Genomic DNA, 17,025 nt, shown 5'->3' with positions numbered 1-17,025 from the left:
CATATTCAGCTGAAATGCATTGAAATGCAAATACCACGATATACTCGGCTGGCCAATCAGAAACTGGCACCAGACGTCAGCGTGCATGACAGTGATGTCATGCACTGCCCGTTACTTATACGTTGAGGACAGCTGCCGGGTACAGAAGAGGACATGGTATGCTGTGGGGGAGTGGAGGAAGGTGAATAGAATTATTTATATTTTTTATGCAGCTGCAGGACGGAGACATATACTGTATACCAGGTTGGGACCAAGATGGGGGACATATATACCAGGATGGGCCCAAGGTGGGTGACATATATACCAAGATAAGGCCAGGATGGGGGACATATGTTCCAGGATGGGCATAAGATGGGAGGCATATATACCTGGATGGGACCAAGATGGAGGACATATATACCAGGATGAGCCCAAGATGGGGGACATATGTTCCAGTATGGGCATAAAATGTGGGGCATATATACCAGAAGGGGGGGTCAGACAGTATAAACTAGAAAAGGGACAAGAATAGGGGGCTGGGGGCCATATTTACCAGGAGGTGGGTCAGACAGTATATACTAGAAAAGGGCCCAGAATGGGGGGCATATATACCAGGAGGGGGATCAGACAGTATATACCGGAAAATGGCCCAGAATAGGGGGCATATATACCTGGAAGGGGCCCAGGATGGGGGACATTAGTACTGGATGGGGGACGTTACTACATAATGGCGGAGGGGGGCAACACGTATGACCTTATAGGATTTTGAATGCTACAAGGGCCTACACATCTGACTAATATGCAGGGGGATCAGGTCCAAATTTTCCATTGGGGCCCATCGGACTCTAGTTATACCACTAAGTAACTACACTACTAAGTTCTATGTAGTATTACCCAGGAGATGCATAGCAGTATGTATTTTGTTACTGAATGTCACAATATGTATGGTGTACAGAATTATCTAAGAAATGTATACACTTATCAGGGTGCTGTATAACATATTGTATGTTATAACTTATAAATTAATATAATACAGTTTATCTGGACACTATGCGCCACTATCCAGGCATACAATGCTCTAATGGGGGATCTTTCTGGGCATTGCATCATTATTTATCTATGCAATGTGTTATGGTATTTTCAGACACTGAATACAACATTAATATGGGTAGTATTGGCATTATATTATTTGGGTACCATTGTTATGTACAGGGTGGGCCATTTATATGGATACACCTAAATTAAATGGGACTGGTTGGTGATATCAACTTCCTGTTTGTGGCACATTAGTATATGGGAGGGGAAAACTTTTCCAGATGGATGGTGACCATGGTGGCCATTTTGAAGTCGGCCATTTTAGATCCAACTTTATTTTTTTCAATGGGAAGAGGGTCATATGACACATCAAACTCATTGAGAATTTCATAAGAAAAACAATGGTGGGCTTGGTTTTAACGTAACTTTATTCTTTCATGAGTTTTTTACAAGTTTATGACCACTTATAAAATGGGTTCAAAGTGCTGCCCATAGTGTTGGATTGTCAATGCAACCCTCTTCTCCCACTCTTGATACACTGATAGCAACACCGCAGAAGAAATGCTAGCACAGGCTTTCAGTATCTGTTGTTTCAGATGCTGCACATCTCGTATCTTGATGGTATTGTGTGATATATGGGGTACAAAGATAGAGGGGCCATTCTTCATCAATGGAAACCTCAATGCCACTGGATATCTGAAATTGCTACATGATGATGTGTTGCCCTCTTTGTGCACTGAAGATGACACGTTCCCTGAGTTTTTCCAACAAGATGGTGCACCACCACTTTATGGGTGTCAGGTCCGAGCATTCCTACATGAACAGTTTCCGGGAAAGTGGATTGGTCATCATGGGCCAGTTGAATGGCCACCAAGGTCTCCCGATCTGACCCCCTTAGACTTTTATATTTGGGGTCATCTGAAGGCAATTGTCTATGCTGTGAAGATACGAGATGTGCAGCATCTGAAACAACGGATACTGGAAGCCTGTGCTAGCATTTCTTCTGCGGTGTTGCTATCAGTGTGTCAAGAGTGGGAGAAGAGGGTTGCATTGACAATCCAACACAATGGGCAGCACTTTGAACCCATTTTATAAGTGGTCATAAACATGTAAAAAACTCATGAAAGAATAAAGTTACGTTAAAACAAGCACACCATTGTTTTTCTTATGAAATTCTCAATAAGTTTGATGTGTCACATGACTCTCTTCCCATTGAAAAAAATAAAGTTGGATCTAAAATGGCTGACTTCAAAATGGTCGCCATGGTCACCACCCATCTGGAAAAGTTTTCCCCCTCCCATATACTAATGTGCCACAAACAGGAAGTTGATATCACCAACCATTCCCATTTAATTTAGTTGTATCCATATAAATGGCCCACCCTGTATATTACGTATATGTATTAGGTAAATCTACCACCTAATGGGATTTGTGCCTTCTGGGTGCTGGTTACCAAGGCTTACTACATTTACTCATATGGTTGACACCTTATAAAGTCTTATTATTATCTTATAAGACTTTTATTTTATTATAAGTATATGAGGGCTACACACATCTAGTTCTGTGTCTGTTGTGTCTTTCTGTGCGTCTATGAATCCCACCATCACAATATTCTACATACTGTAAAACACTGGCAATGAAAACTGTTTTTTTCTGTTGAATTTCCCTGAAAGAGAATTAAATATTCAGCATATGACTTCATATAAAATATTTTATGCAATTAAAGTTACACTGGAAGAAGTCAAAATTTTCTATCAACTACCAAAAGTTGCTGGATCTCTCTCCCCCTACCCCCCACCCCTCCCCCAGTATGGCATCTTGGTCTTATGCCTTGTTCCATGCCTCTCTCGTGAAACTGGTTATTCTCTGCTTTTTATTTTCTCTTTAAAAATACTAATATTAGGAAAATTGAAAATCTAGGCTTTGTGGAAGTCCGTACCTGTTTAAGCTCCCATTCATGATGATCTCCACTTCCATCATGTCCGATCCTGATCTTGTAAAGTTTCCCAATACTTGCTATTTGCACCTGAAATCATATAACATGTAAATGATAGTTTATGTATCACTGAAACTTGCTTTCTATGTATTTATTGTCTATTTCTTAATATCTATTCTAATACTTTAATCAACAACAACTGTGTGACTGTGATATTTGAAATGAAATGTAGAGTATTAGTTTGGCTGGATCATCACTGGAAATCATGTTGAGTAAGGCAAGTGTTTTACATGGCCGAAGAGCAGATTTCCCACTACACATTTAATGGAGTTGTCTACTATTCGGACAACCCTTTCTTAATCACCATGTTCCGCTGAATAAATTAATATCTGAAACTCTCCTCCGGTGCCGGTTCCATTCCAGCTATGTCCACACCAGGTTCCTGAGGTTTGTGTAAGATTGTTGTGAAACATAAGCCATGTAGCCTATCAGCAGCTGCTAATGGGCTGCTTCACTTTCACCTCCTTCCAACCTAACTGACATCCAAAGCCGTTCAGAATCAGTCTTAGCAGATTTAATTTCTTCCAGATGTCAGTTTTGTCCAAAGGAAGTGAGAGTGAAGCAGCCCATTAGCAGCCGCTGATTGGCTGCAGGTCTCACGTGAAATAACAATGGCATGTAAGCCTCGGAAGACCTGGCATCAATGTCGCTGAAATGGAGCCAGTACCGGAAGTGATTACAGACTGTTGTTTTACAGGGAAAAATATAGTGATTGAGAAGGGATTGTCTGATTAGTGGACAACCCCTTTAAAGACCCAAAGATCCGAGTGTTTGAAAGCTGTTGTAGAGCATCAAGGATTGCTCACCCTCGTGATTGGCGAAAGTCACTGATCATAGACATTCATGGATAATGTCCTGCAATGCATCACAAAGTGCACACTTCCCCTTGTCCTTTTTATCAGATGATTTTTCTTTAGCAGCTGTGAGTTTTGAAGACAGACTAGTCTAGTCTAGAATATTTTTCTTTTTACCACCTTATTACAATACTTACATAAGGCAGTTATAAAGAGAAAGAAAAAATGTGGGTTAGGGTCTTTTCTATTTGTTGACCGTAATTACCTTAAATTCGTCTTCATGTCTAGGTTGAAAGAGATGATCTTTGCTGCCTTTTCCAAGAGTGATAGGACCTGAGGACCCTTTGCTTCCATACACCCACAGGGTTACATTGCCTGACGTTCCAGCACTTCCAGTCAATACAGACACTTTCCATTCATTTGAATAAGGAGGGATCTCAATGCTACTCTGTCTTCTAGCACCTAGTACAATATAAAAAAAAATATTAAATATTCTATATATTGTAGATAGAAACTGCTACTAACACAAGAAGCTGAAGCAGAATGAACTGATGAATGTCAGTAGAGATTTCCGTGTATAACAGGTATACTCTCGGCAAGTACTGATATAAGGGTAACTTAGATGTAACCCAGCAATACTTTAAATTTAGTGCAATGATTTATAGACTGAGAATAAAGAATGTAGTGAAACTCATGTACCGGTATGTATGCAACAGAAAAATATCTCAGTAGCAAATATAACATATGAAATCTGCACAGTCTCTATTAAACCTTTACCGATATACGCCATACATGTAAGGCGCAAGTCGGGACCCATTGCATGGAGCATACTTACGGGGTGAGAACACCCCATACACTACAGATAATAGCTGTGACACACAGTCAGGAACTGCGTCTAACAGCTGCTGGCAGACACTGTTATGCTGTTAAATGCCGCTGTCAATCTCTGACAGCGGCATTAACAACATGCCCGCATGGGCATCAATGGGATGTTTATGACAGCCGCGGGTCTATTGAAGACTTCAGTGCCTGTCATCACAGAGCTCTATTGAAACCCAGCATGTGGTCGGGCTTCAAACGAGACCGTGATTTTTGATAAGAACCACAATACTATAGTATTGTTGCATATAGCACAAGCAACCAAAAGATCGCCGGTTCAAGTCCCCTAAAGGGACTAACAAATGCACTAAAAAGTAAAGAAATTTTTTTAAGAAAACAAAAACCACTTTTCCCCCCATTAAAAAATGATAATTTTTTTAAAAAATACACATATGAGGTATTGCCACGTCCATAAAAGTTTGATGTATCAAAATATAACATTAATTAACCCAATCAGAAAACACTGTTAACAGAAAAAAATTCAAAACGCCAAAACGTTTTTTTTTGGTCACCACAACACTGAAAAAAATGCTGTAAGAAGTGATCAAAATGTCATATCTATTTGTCTTGTTCCAAAAAAAGAAAAAAAAGCCATCACACAGCTCCATCAACTGAAAAATGATAACTTTACGGGTCTCGGAAAATGACGACATCATCAAAAATTATTATTTATTTTTACAAATTTCCAATTTTTTAATAAATACACAATAAAAACAGGGGAAAAAAAGAATAAAACAGGAAAAGCCTAAATGCAGGACTACATGAATAAATGCATATGATGTGAATTAATACAGTATATAGCTAAATAGTTAGCCTTCCCAGGACAAAGTGCTAATGAGATGGCTATATATACTGCCAGAGCAACACAGGACTATACAGAGTGCAATATATGCAGAAGAGAGTATATATATATATGTAAAAACCCTATTGAAAAGTAAGGCCTCTTTCAGTACTGGAAAAAACAGTACCGGATATATCCATGACCGTGTGTACCTGTGTGGCATACGTGTGGCAACCGTGTGCGGCATCAGTATCACATGTACAAATGCCTGGGAATCAATGGTACAGTTCGCACTGTTCCCAAGGACTGGATGCTGAAGGAATCTCTCATCATCATCCCCTGCTTGCGCTGAGATCAATGCGAGCAAGGGACAATGTTGAGAGTTGTATTCGGCACCCTCTGTCTAAAACAAGTGTAAAATTAAGAATAAAATAAAAAACACATTATACTCACCTTTACACCTAATTCTCTGAAGCCATTGTCCCTTGTAAACAAAAAACAAACCAAAAATTAAAAAGCACAATATCCCTCACCTGTCCATAGTTTAAATAATCCAGGATCCCACGCCGTATTCCATCTGACCGACATTTCTGCATCAGCGGTGGCTTGAGGTGACCGCTCACGCTGAGGAGCAGAGGAGAATGACTAGCTGCAGCGAGCGGGCCCCTAAACTGCACTGAGCTCACTGAGTGACAGAACACCACTCACTGAGCTCAGCGGAGGTCAGGGGCTCGCTCGCAGCATCGAGTCATTCTCCTTTGCTCCTCAGCGTGTGCAGTCGCCTCAAGCCACCACTCATGGTGATGAGCAGATGTCACACAGATGAATTACGTATTGGATTATTTCACCTTCGGACAGGTGAGGGATATTGTGTTTTTTTATTTTAAGTTTGTTTACAGAGGACAAAGGCTTCAGGGAATTAGGTGTAAAGGTGAGTATAATGTGTTTTTTATTTTATTATTATTTTTACATTTTTTGGAGACAGCGGGGACTGAATACAACTCTCAACATTGTCCCTTGCTCGCGCTGATCACAGCACAAGCAGGGGACAATGATGAGAGATGACTCCGGCGCTGGTTAACAACACAAACTGTACTGCTGTTTCCAAGGCGCCACTGATGACACACGGATGTGCATGTGTGTAGAATGTTTTGCGGCCTGTGTGGCGAGCAAAAAATGGATATGTCAGCGTGTTTTGCCCACGGACACACGGTTTGTGGAAACACACTGACATGTGAATGGGTCTACGTGTGAAAACTGTCATCATATATACTGGAGACACTGACGTGTGAATGAGGCCTAACAAGTGAATACCTATGTAAGATTACCCAAATATGTCGCAGGACATGGGGCAGGACCACATGTTCTAATTATCTGCCACATGTCAATATGTAAGTCCTTTACTAACATCATTTCTTAGACAGTTCTATCCCCCCCACTATGGGCGACATATGGGTAATCTTACATTGGTATTCATTTGTTACCTTTAAAGAGGGTTTCTACTTATATATATACTCTCAACTACATACTCTATATTTTGCACTCTGTATAGTCCTGTCTTACTCTGGCAGTATATATAGCCATCTCATTAGCACTTTGTCCTTGGAAAGCTAACTATTTAGCGATATATTAATCCACAGCATATTCATTTACTCATGTGGTCCTCCATTGCGGCTTTCCCTGTTTTATTATTATTTTCCTGTCTTTAGTGTCCATTTATTACTTTAATAAAAATTTATTTGATTAGACTTATATGCACCATATGGTTCTTGTGTTGGTATGTTCTGATACTGTAGATAGATAGACCTGTATGCAGATTTCCTTCTAATTCAAAATGCAAGAAATAATTTAAGTTCTTAAACTGCAATGGTTGCTTAATAATAGGAACAGGAATATGTGGTGCAAGTTGCAAACTGAGAAAAAGAGAATTTGACCTTAGTCTAATGCAAAGATTTTGACAGGACACATGTAAACAGTTAACAAACTTTGCGCAAACAGTCATAACCACATTACTTTGGTGAATCTATATTATTAATTATTATTATTATATTATTATTGCTTTCATGATTAGCATCATCACCAATGCATTTTTATTGCTAAACTCTCTTCCTTCATAAACAATAGAAACTAAAATCAGAGATAGGGTCAGCACAGGAGATAGATGTATACTGCAGATGACTACTGACGGGCAGGAACTGGGAAATAGAACTCTCTATTGTTACTTAAAGGGGTTGTCTACTACTAGGGCAACCCCTTCTCAATGTGAGTGTTTGTTACTATTAAAATAAAAACACTTATACTCACCTCCCATGCCAGCGCCGTTCCAGCAGTGTCGGCTCTCGCTCTCCCGGGGATCACGTGAGGTTGCTACATCACCCGAGCCCAGCACCCAATCCCAAGCCCTGCACCTAATCAGCGCCGGCTTCACTGTCTCCGCCTTCAGACATATCAAACATCAACAGGCAGTGAGAGATCAGCCGCAGCTCTGACTTCCTTTTGATAATCAATTTGTCCAAAGTGAAGTCAGCGTTTATAGGGTGCAGGGCTCAGGATTGGTAGCAAGGCTCAAGTGATGTAACAACCTCACGTGAGCCCCGGGAACAGAGTGTCTACACCACTGGAATGGAGCCTGCATTGGAGGTGAGTATAAGGCTATGTGCCCACGATGCAGAAATGCTCTGGATTTTTTCCTGAGCGTTTCTGCATCTCCTTGGGACAAGCGGAAGTGAAGCGTTCTTCACATGCATTTCCGCATGCGGGTTGTCAAGCGCTTTCCAAGCGATTTTAGCATCACTTGGAAAGGGCTTGACAACTTGGTCACACTATATAAATCCATGCAAACGGCATGGATTTATATAGTGTGACCGAAAGAATGGTAAAAAATAAATATTATACTTACCTTCCGATGGCCCCCGGTGTCTTTATCCTATGCGTCCTGGCTTGCCGGCAGCTCGCGGTACACTAAAGGACCTGCCGACGTCAGCGGTCGCGTGACCCATCACATGACTAAATGATGTCATGGCAGGTCCTTGAGTCCACCACGAGCTGCCGGCAAGCCAGGACGCATCGGATAAAGACACCGGAGGCCATCAGAAGGTAAGTATAATGTATATTTTTTATTTTATTATTCTTTTTTTTACAGGTACTATGGTAGCTGGGTCCGGAGGAGAGTCTCCTCTTCTCCCGACCCGGGTACCATCCGCACATTGAAACGCATGGAATCCACATGTACAGATGCAGTGATGCGGATTCCATGCGTTCCAATGCAAGTCAATGGCGGCGAAAACGCTGCGCTTCAGCAAAATAATTGGTATTGTTGCGTATTTTTCGCAATGATAATCCGCAGCGGAAATTTCCGCAGCATGTGCACAGCACATGCGGATTATCATTGGGGAACATGGCAGACCTTCTACCAAGCGTTTTTTAAGCGTTTCTGCAGTGGAATTGCCGCTGCGGAAACACTTAAAAAACGCATAGTGGGCACACAGCCTAAGTGTTTTTATTTTAACAGTGGCAAACACTCAGGTTGAGAAGGGGTTTCTCTAGTAATGGACAACCCCTTTAATCGATCAACTAAAAGACGGATGTCATGTGACGAAATTGGTGATAGCGTAATTCAGTGTTAGATTTCCATTTGATACATGAAGAAACATCAGAAGACTTTAAAGAAAAAGAAAAATAACAATATCTGAAACGCTTTTTCTTTCTGGACTTTCGATCTCCTAACTTTTTCAGCAGTGTTAATATTACACTGTATTATAACAGCTCATGCATACACCTGTATTACAGATCTGTTTTGTAAAGAGCTGTAATAATGGTGGGACAATGTTTGAAAAGGATTCTCCAGTTTCATATTGATACATGTGAATTTTTTTCAATGACCGCTCACATACGAATTCAACAAGAAAAAGTTATGACTTGCTCACATGTAAGGATGCTGTGTTCTCTCTGATAAGGGCTCTGCTGCGTACTGTGCATGTATCCTAATACTAATGTATTCTTATGGATAGAGGCCATATGACAGTTTGTACATGCTACCATGACATGCTTACAGCAAGCAAGCAAGGTAGAATGAGAAACAAGCAAAACTAGGTGTAAATTAGTAAATTACAATTAATATTCCCTTTAAAATCTATCTGGTTATATTTCATCTTAGTATAATGTGGAAACTTTTTTTAGTACATCACATGTGATATAAAACATTTCTACTATTGTCAGGTTAGGCTGCAGGCTTTTTCTGTATTTTCATATAAGGTCAAATCTGATTTACATTCAGTTCATTTTATTTTTTATTAGTTTAAATTTAAACTTAGATGAGTATTGAGCAGAGGAGAGAGAGGGTTTGGAGACTGAACAGAATTGAGCACCTTGCAGTGATTCGAAGTTTTTCATCAAAACAAAATTCAGAAGTTTTATATGATAAGGTACATACAATGAACTGAAAACTTGCAAAATTGTTCATAGCATAAAAGCTTCTCTAACATTAATTTTTCTCTGCATGTTCCAAATGTCACACCTATCACATTATATGCACCTTTACTGTAATACATCCGGTGCAGTAAGTATTGAACATGTCACCAATTTTTTAAGTATATATATTTCTAAAGATGCTATTGCTAAGGAGACACCTTTTTATAGACCATCAGTTGAACCAGATGATATTATTTTTCACTTAGTGTCACGATTGCTTTCTAATTACTGATAGATTTCAGCTGGTGTCATGACCGTGTACGGCCAACCCGGGTTCCATTGTTCACATTCCCCCTCCCCTTTTCACCCATGCCAAATAAAACACTGCACCTGTAATTTTCTCTTTGGATAAATCTGGCCACAGGGGCCGTTTTATTAACAAACAACAATATTAACATATAAACATTATAATAACAAAGGTAAGGGTTCTTGGAGTTTAAAAATTGATCTGGCATAAACCAAACAGTACTTGAACCACCATGTTACCCTCAGCCGTACCACACCAGCTCAAGGGCACCAAAAGCTCCCAGGGCAAAACCCCGCCCAGAGCCCCCAAAACCAAAATGCCAGATCACCCCACTTAATCAAGCCAATGCCTGTAACTTGATAATCTCCTTTTTTACCGACACTTCCGTGCCAACTCCAAGAACCCCAACCCTCCCCCCCGCCACAAACGAACAGCCCTGACCACCTCAGGCTCGTGAGCGCCCCAACACCGCCAAAGCCCTTTCAATCACCCCCTGTATGGCCAGTGCCCATAAATCGATGCCTATATCATTCAAATGCACGCCATTCTTTGCCCAAAATTCTCCAACTCCCGCTTCCAGATCAAGATGTCGTACGGTTACTCCCCCATTCCTGTTAACAAAAGCTGATATGGCTCTGTTCAACTTTATACGTGCCCTATTAATTCCCTTCAATGATCTGGCCTCCCTCCATGTTTTTTTGGGCACCACTTCAGACCAAACAGTCAACACCTCAGGAAACGATGTCCATAGCCTTAAAAGATCAATTTTAATGTCCCTCATCAATTCCCTGACCGGTCGAGCCCCCAAATCATTCCCTCCCATGTGCAGCACTAAAATATCCGGTGCCCGATCCAAACGAGCTGCTTTATGGAACTCTGGCAGTACTCTTCTCCACAACATCCCTCGGAAACCCAACTACCGAACCACGGCTTGCTCTCGGCTGAAGCCCAATTGCCTACCGTCGGGCCTCACGTCCGCCCGCAGCACCCCCCAGTGGACAAAAGAGTGCCCCATAATCCACACTAACAATGGGACTCCACCTGCAACAAGACCACCAAAGATATTTAAATCCAAAAGATAAATTACATTAGACCGAATGCCTAATTCCTTACATAAGACAGGTATCGATCGGAACTCCATCTCCCAATGCGTTTTATCACCTCCTTGCCTAACCCCAAACCATCCGCTTCCGACGCCGTGCCAATTCTGAAGGAATGTGACCCATATACCTCAGGGCTAAGGCCCAACTCAGCAATACCCTTCTTAAACACCGCTATAAACTGGAAACGTGATAAAAATTCACCATTTTCATGACACAATAATGGGCCCTTCCTCCCTGACCAAACCTTCCAGTAAGCCATTAAACATGTCCTAGGACAAACCAAAGATCCCTTAACCTCACCTAAGACCACACGTTTTCCTCTGCCCAATTGATCTGTCTTCCCCCGTCTTATCCAAAATTCAATGCCCCCATCTCGACCGCTCATATCCTCAGCAAACAAACCCCCAACCTTATTCCTGCTTGGTGCCACCAATTCACCTACCCTTAGTGCACCAAAAAATGCCAATGCAAAAGCCAATCTAAACAATGTGGCTTCAAAAAATGAACAACAAATCCTATCCATTACCAAACCCAAACGTTCCAAGATACTAAAGGTTACCGGCCTACGTTTATCCAACACTTTACCTCCTCTCCTAAAGCCCTTCAAAGCTTGCTTCACCAAAAAGGCCTTCGTAACATCCTTCATACCCAGCAATTTAAAACCAAATGCTAATCCTGCCACAAACGTGCCAACTTTTGAAACCGACCATCCGCTCTCCGCCGCCCTTCCCAGCAGAAACAACGCCGCCGTCTCTCTATCTACCTCACTCTCCACTCCACCCCACCCCACTCCCGAATCCAACTTTGCCATACTCGCCACGATGCCTCGTATGATGCTCAGGTCTGCCTTGTGGTAGACTCCTCCATAACCATCTGCCACAACCGCGAAGGGCATTCTTGACCCACGTCCTCTGCCTCTTGTGCTAGTGCCCGAAAACGATCCCACTGAAAACGAGACAAGGCATCTGCTATGGAATTTTTTACACCTGGCACATGGACTGCTGTAATCCAAGCATTCAACTTAAGACAACAAAGTACAAGTTCCCTCAGCAACCTAATCACAGGCGGCGACGAGGCCGACAAACCGTTGATGACCGATACCACTCCCATGTTATTGCAGTGAAACCGAATTCTCCTGTTGGCAAAACACTCCCCCCAAATATTCACCGCCACAACAATAGGAAACAACTCCAAAAATGCCAAGTTCCTCGTAAGATCCCTCTCTTTCCACATATTCGGCCTATCACCTACACTCCACCGTCCTTTCCAGTATGCCCCATAACCAGCACCTCCTGCAGCATCCGTAAATATCTCACAATCATAACTGTTCAAAAACTCCTCCTGTATTAACGATCTTCCGTTATAATTTTGCAGAAACAACTTCCAAACTTTCAGATCCTCCTTGTGTTCTTTATTTAGGCGAATAAAATTATGCGGAGCCGTCATTCCTGCTGTCGCTCCAGTCAACCTGCGACAAAATATTCTGCCCATTGGCATAATCCTGCCCGCAAAATTCAAACGCCCTAACAGCGATTGTAACTCCTTCAGTGTCACCTTGCGCAATCTCCTGATCCTATCGACCTCCTGTTTAAGCAAAATCAATTTATCATCTGGTAACCGACACTCCATCCTTTCAGTATCAATTACAACTTAGGGTTGTGCAAGGGCCTTCCGTCTTTTCTACTGCCAAAGATACGCCAAAATGCTCTGCCACCCACTCCATAGTACCTAACAAATTCCTACACAACAATGATTGCGGGGGACCTATAAACAAGAAGTCGTCCAAATAATGAATGACCGACTTCACAGAAGCCAGGTCCTTCACTACCCATTCCAAAAAGGTACTGAAAGTTTCAAACAAAGAACACGAAATTGAACAACCCATTGGCAAACATCTATCAACATAATACTCCCCTTCCCAAAAACATCCCAACAACGGGATGCTATCCGGGTGAACTGGCAACAACCTAAAAGCAGACTCAATATCAGTCTTAGCTAGCAACGAGCCTGGCCCATACCTCCGTACCCATTGTGCCGCCGCATCAAAAGATGTATATTCGACCGAACACAACTCCTGCGCAATGCCATCATTCACTGAAAGCCCTTTAGGGTATGACAAATGCTGAATCAAGCGAAACTTATTCACCTCTTTCTTGGGCACAACTCCTAACGGCGAAATAATCATCTTGTTGCTAGGCAATTCCTGAAATGGTCCCGCCATCCTGCCCAATTCAACCTCTTTAGCTAACTTCGTCTTAACCACCTGGATAACGGTGAGCCGACATTAAATTTTTAACCGAAAAAGGAACTACATGATCAGGAGCTGGTATTCTAAAACCATCCAAAAACCCATCCTCAATAACTTTAGCCTTCAACTGATCCGGATACCTATTTAGAAAGGGGGCCATCGCGTGAACCCTCACCGGAATAACCCCCTTGACCGGTAACCACTGACGGCTTTCCTTTTCCTCTCTTAAAGCATTTTGATGCTCCATGTGAACTTCCATTACAATGGGAGCACACATGCTTGAATTTACAGGAGTTCCCGTACTTGCATTGGCCATCATTAAATTGCCAGCAAGTTCCCGCTTACTTTTTAATGTTTTGCGCCCCCTGACTACCTCCCCCATGTCCCGCTGATTGATTCCCACTACTGTTGCTCCCGTGAAAGGACTGCCCATACCTCACTGGGGCCATAACCCTCAACCACAACCCAATGTCTTTCTGATCCCATCTGATCTCCGGTCGGACTGCTTTTCTCTGCCGAAAATGCTCAACATATCTTAACCACGCCTGACCCCCGTAAGTCCTATGAGCCTCCCCGATAGCATCAAGGTAGCAGAATAAGCCTGAGCAATTATCAGGAGCTTTCTTCCCAATAACACTAGCCAATATTGCGAAAGCCTGTAACCAATTTACAAACGTCTGAGGAATCAACCTCCACCTACGCTTCTCCTCCTCCTCTTTTCTACTCTCATCCCTTTTTCCCTTATCCAGGTTAAACTTTTCCAATGGAAGAAGGGAAAAAATCTCTACGTACTCATCCCACCAAATTTTTTCCTTTACCTCTTTTTTTAGGTGTGCCCCCCAACGGCCCCTCAAAGCACACGTAAACTTCCCCTTTTGCCCTATCGTCCAGTCTTACATTATCCGCCTTGTTCTTCTCTGTCTGCACACAAACCGATACCCCAGAAGGTATAATGTCTGCACTGACCCCCGACCTGCCCGTCTCGCTTCCCACCTGCAAAGACACCGGTTGACTAGGCACCCACGCCGCTGCCGCTAGAAGCAAACTCACCCAGCTGCGCAGGTGCTGTGTCCCTGCCAGCCGAAATTCCTGTGTCCTGACGATGCCTGCATTCACCTCGATCCTCCCCACTCTCCGATCCGTCCGACTCCTGCTGCAGCGCAAGACCCGCGCCCCTGGCCTCCTCGTCACCAGGGGGGACCTGAGCACTCGCCGCCGTCTCTGCTGCTCGTCCTCCGTCAATCCTGGCTCTGGTCCTTCCTGCCGTCCGTGACCTTCCTCGATTTCCAGACCCTGACTCCCGTGTCCGGCCTGTTGTGTTCCAAGTTTGACTGCCAGGCATCCCAGTGCTAATGCCCGCCGCTCCACCGCCTTGAATGTGTTGCATCGAGCCAGGCAGCAGATCTTCAAATTGCCGCTGCCTGCCCGTGAAATTCCGCATCTGCATCCCTGTCCCGTTGTTTCTAGCAGGCACCCCGGCTGGAGCATCGCCAGGTGTACCTGCCGTGCAAATGGTCCTTCTGCTGCTCCCCCCCGCTCCGCGTCCTATGTGGTCACGGCACTTTGAATTGGCGCCTTTTCTTGAACTGGGGGACGTGTTCATATCTCAGTCGAAGACTTCCTGAGTAGCCCCGTCACGTGAAGCCGGTTCCGGAAGTGACGTTGCTAGCACTTCCAGTGATGTCCCGTCCACCGGAAGCTGACGTGGCTGTATCGTGGGCCTTGCTTCCGGCGCGGCCCGGGCCCTGGTATTGCGGCGTGACACCGGAGCAGGCCGCACCACAGCCGACCGGGGTCTTTCAGTTGAGGACTGTGATACACTGCAGATGGAGCCCGCAGGGCGGGTAGGCGGATTCCTGCCGCGGCGGGCACGCTGACGGGGAGTTCCGACAACACGCTCACCGGACGCAGGGGTCCCTGAGGGGCTCCGCGGCCTGCGCCTGCTGCCCGCACTAACCGTGTCCGGAGAAAGCCTAACGGGGGGCCTCGTCCTCCTGCTGGCCCTTCCAGATCTCAACGGAGGTGCTTCTGCCCCGTCACTCCCCAGCAATCCGGACAGCTGGGACTCCAGCCACCCTCCACTTCAGGATCTGGCAGCCTCCCTCAGTCTGGCGATCAAGGAATCTACAGTTTCCATATTCTTGGTAAGTGTCTTCACACAAAAGGACTTTCTCCAATGTTCTTGTCTCTGGGACTTTTCCAATGCTTTCTTCTCTGAACTGACCGTTTCTCACCCCACCCTTTCTGTTTTATCTACCCTCCCCCCTCAAATGCCCGCCCTTCAACCTATATCCAATCCCTATCCTTTTAAGTTCAAATTACACCCTCCTGTCCCCTCCCGGTCATGTGGGGCTTCCATCTAGGTTCCTTGCCTCCAGCCCCCTTCTTGACTTTCCATGGCTTTTTGCACCTCTCTTTCTTAATGTGTTCAATACTTTTTTCTCTGTGTCATTTCTCGTTATTACACATAACTTAATTTATGGACATCTATGGTGATTTCTTTGCCTGTGTGGATTGGATGGGTTGCTACCAACATCTGGTGAGAATTTCTTATCAATAGCAACTTTAAAAATATATTTACTTAGAAAATTGGTGATGTGTTCAATACTTATTACACCTGCTGAACCTGTTAACAAAAGATTTAATTATTGGATTTGCATATACAATATTTCACAGGGACAATATAGGCTAGATTCAACTGCCCCTAAAATATGGTTCATGCTTGGCTTGTAATACCCGGCCTGATGGTGGGAATCCGCAACTTAACTAACTGCCTCATAGGCATTTATAAGAGAATTAGTTCTGGCCAAGTATTATAGTCCGGGGACAGACCATATATTATAAATGTTTGAATCCAGCGTAAGTTTTCCTATGCTAGGGTTATATATTTTCTTATATGTGATCAAAGGAATTTTTCTGTATGAAAAATATCTCTTATCATGTGTCTCAAACATAACCTGACATTTTACATTGAGCAGAGGGCAACCTGATTGCATCTGTGTTAAATTAGTATGAGGTAATATCCTAAATGCTCACATTTTGTTTCCTCCCCTGTGTCTGATAACTCACTGTATGAACTGATACTGAACATGACCACACTCATTAAGCTACTCACTTTTGCTTGCGGGAGGAGAAGCTGATGGGCTCTGAGCCACTGGACCCTGTGTTTCCTCTATTACTTCATCTTTGAGAATTTTATCTTTTTTCTGGCCGAGAGTTGCAGATGTTCCCATAGGCTTTTCTCTGCCAACTACAGAGAAAAAGAAACACTTAATGGGCACAGCTACATGGTACCATTCCTCATTCTGCATCTGGTATCTGATCGAAACAAAATAATTGCAGAAAATACAGGAGAGCAGTTGACACGTTACCTGTTTTTTTTTATATTTTTTTCTGTATTAATTGATAGCACAACAGAGAGTGTCAGTGTGCCTTCTGCACCATGTATGGTCCATATTTGTACATTTTCAGACAAATAATTGGAAAAAGTTAA

General features: G+C 43.3%; 1 protein-coding gene across 2 annotated transcripts in view; it reads right to left on the bottom strand.

Annotated features, from left to right (window-relative positions):
- The window catches only part of RP1 (RP1 axonemal microtubule associated), a 1,013,486-nt gene that overhangs the window by 705,253 nt on the left and 291,208 nt on the right, over positions 1 to 17,025 (bottom strand). For both annotated transcript variants that reach the window (XM_073679301.1, XM_073679302.1), the window contains exons 17-19: positions 16,648 to 16,782; positions 4,070 to 4,266; positions 2,954 to 3,040 (exon numbers count right to left, since the gene is read on the bottom strand). In XM_073679301.1, coding sequence (XP_073535402.1) covers positions 2,954 to 3,040; positions 4,070 to 4,266; positions 16,648 to 16,782 — 419 coding nt within the window. The remainder of the gene's footprint in view (positions 1 to 2,953; positions 3,041 to 4,069; positions 4,267 to 16,647; positions 16,783 to 17,025) is intronic.

This window comes from Phyllobates terribilis, unplaced genomic scaffold (genome assembly GCF_046119375.1).
Source record: "Phyllobates terribilis strain yellow unplaced genomic scaffold, ASM4611937v1 Scaffold_4__5_contigs__length_816908805, whole genome shotgun sequence".
NCBI classification, from domain to species: domain Eukaryota; kingdom Metazoa; phylum Chordata; class Amphibia; order Anura; family Dendrobatidae; genus Phyllobates; species Phyllobates terribilis.
The sequence above is the reverse complement of the archived record's forward strand: the minus strand, read 5'-3'. Positions and strand labels throughout refer to the sequence as shown.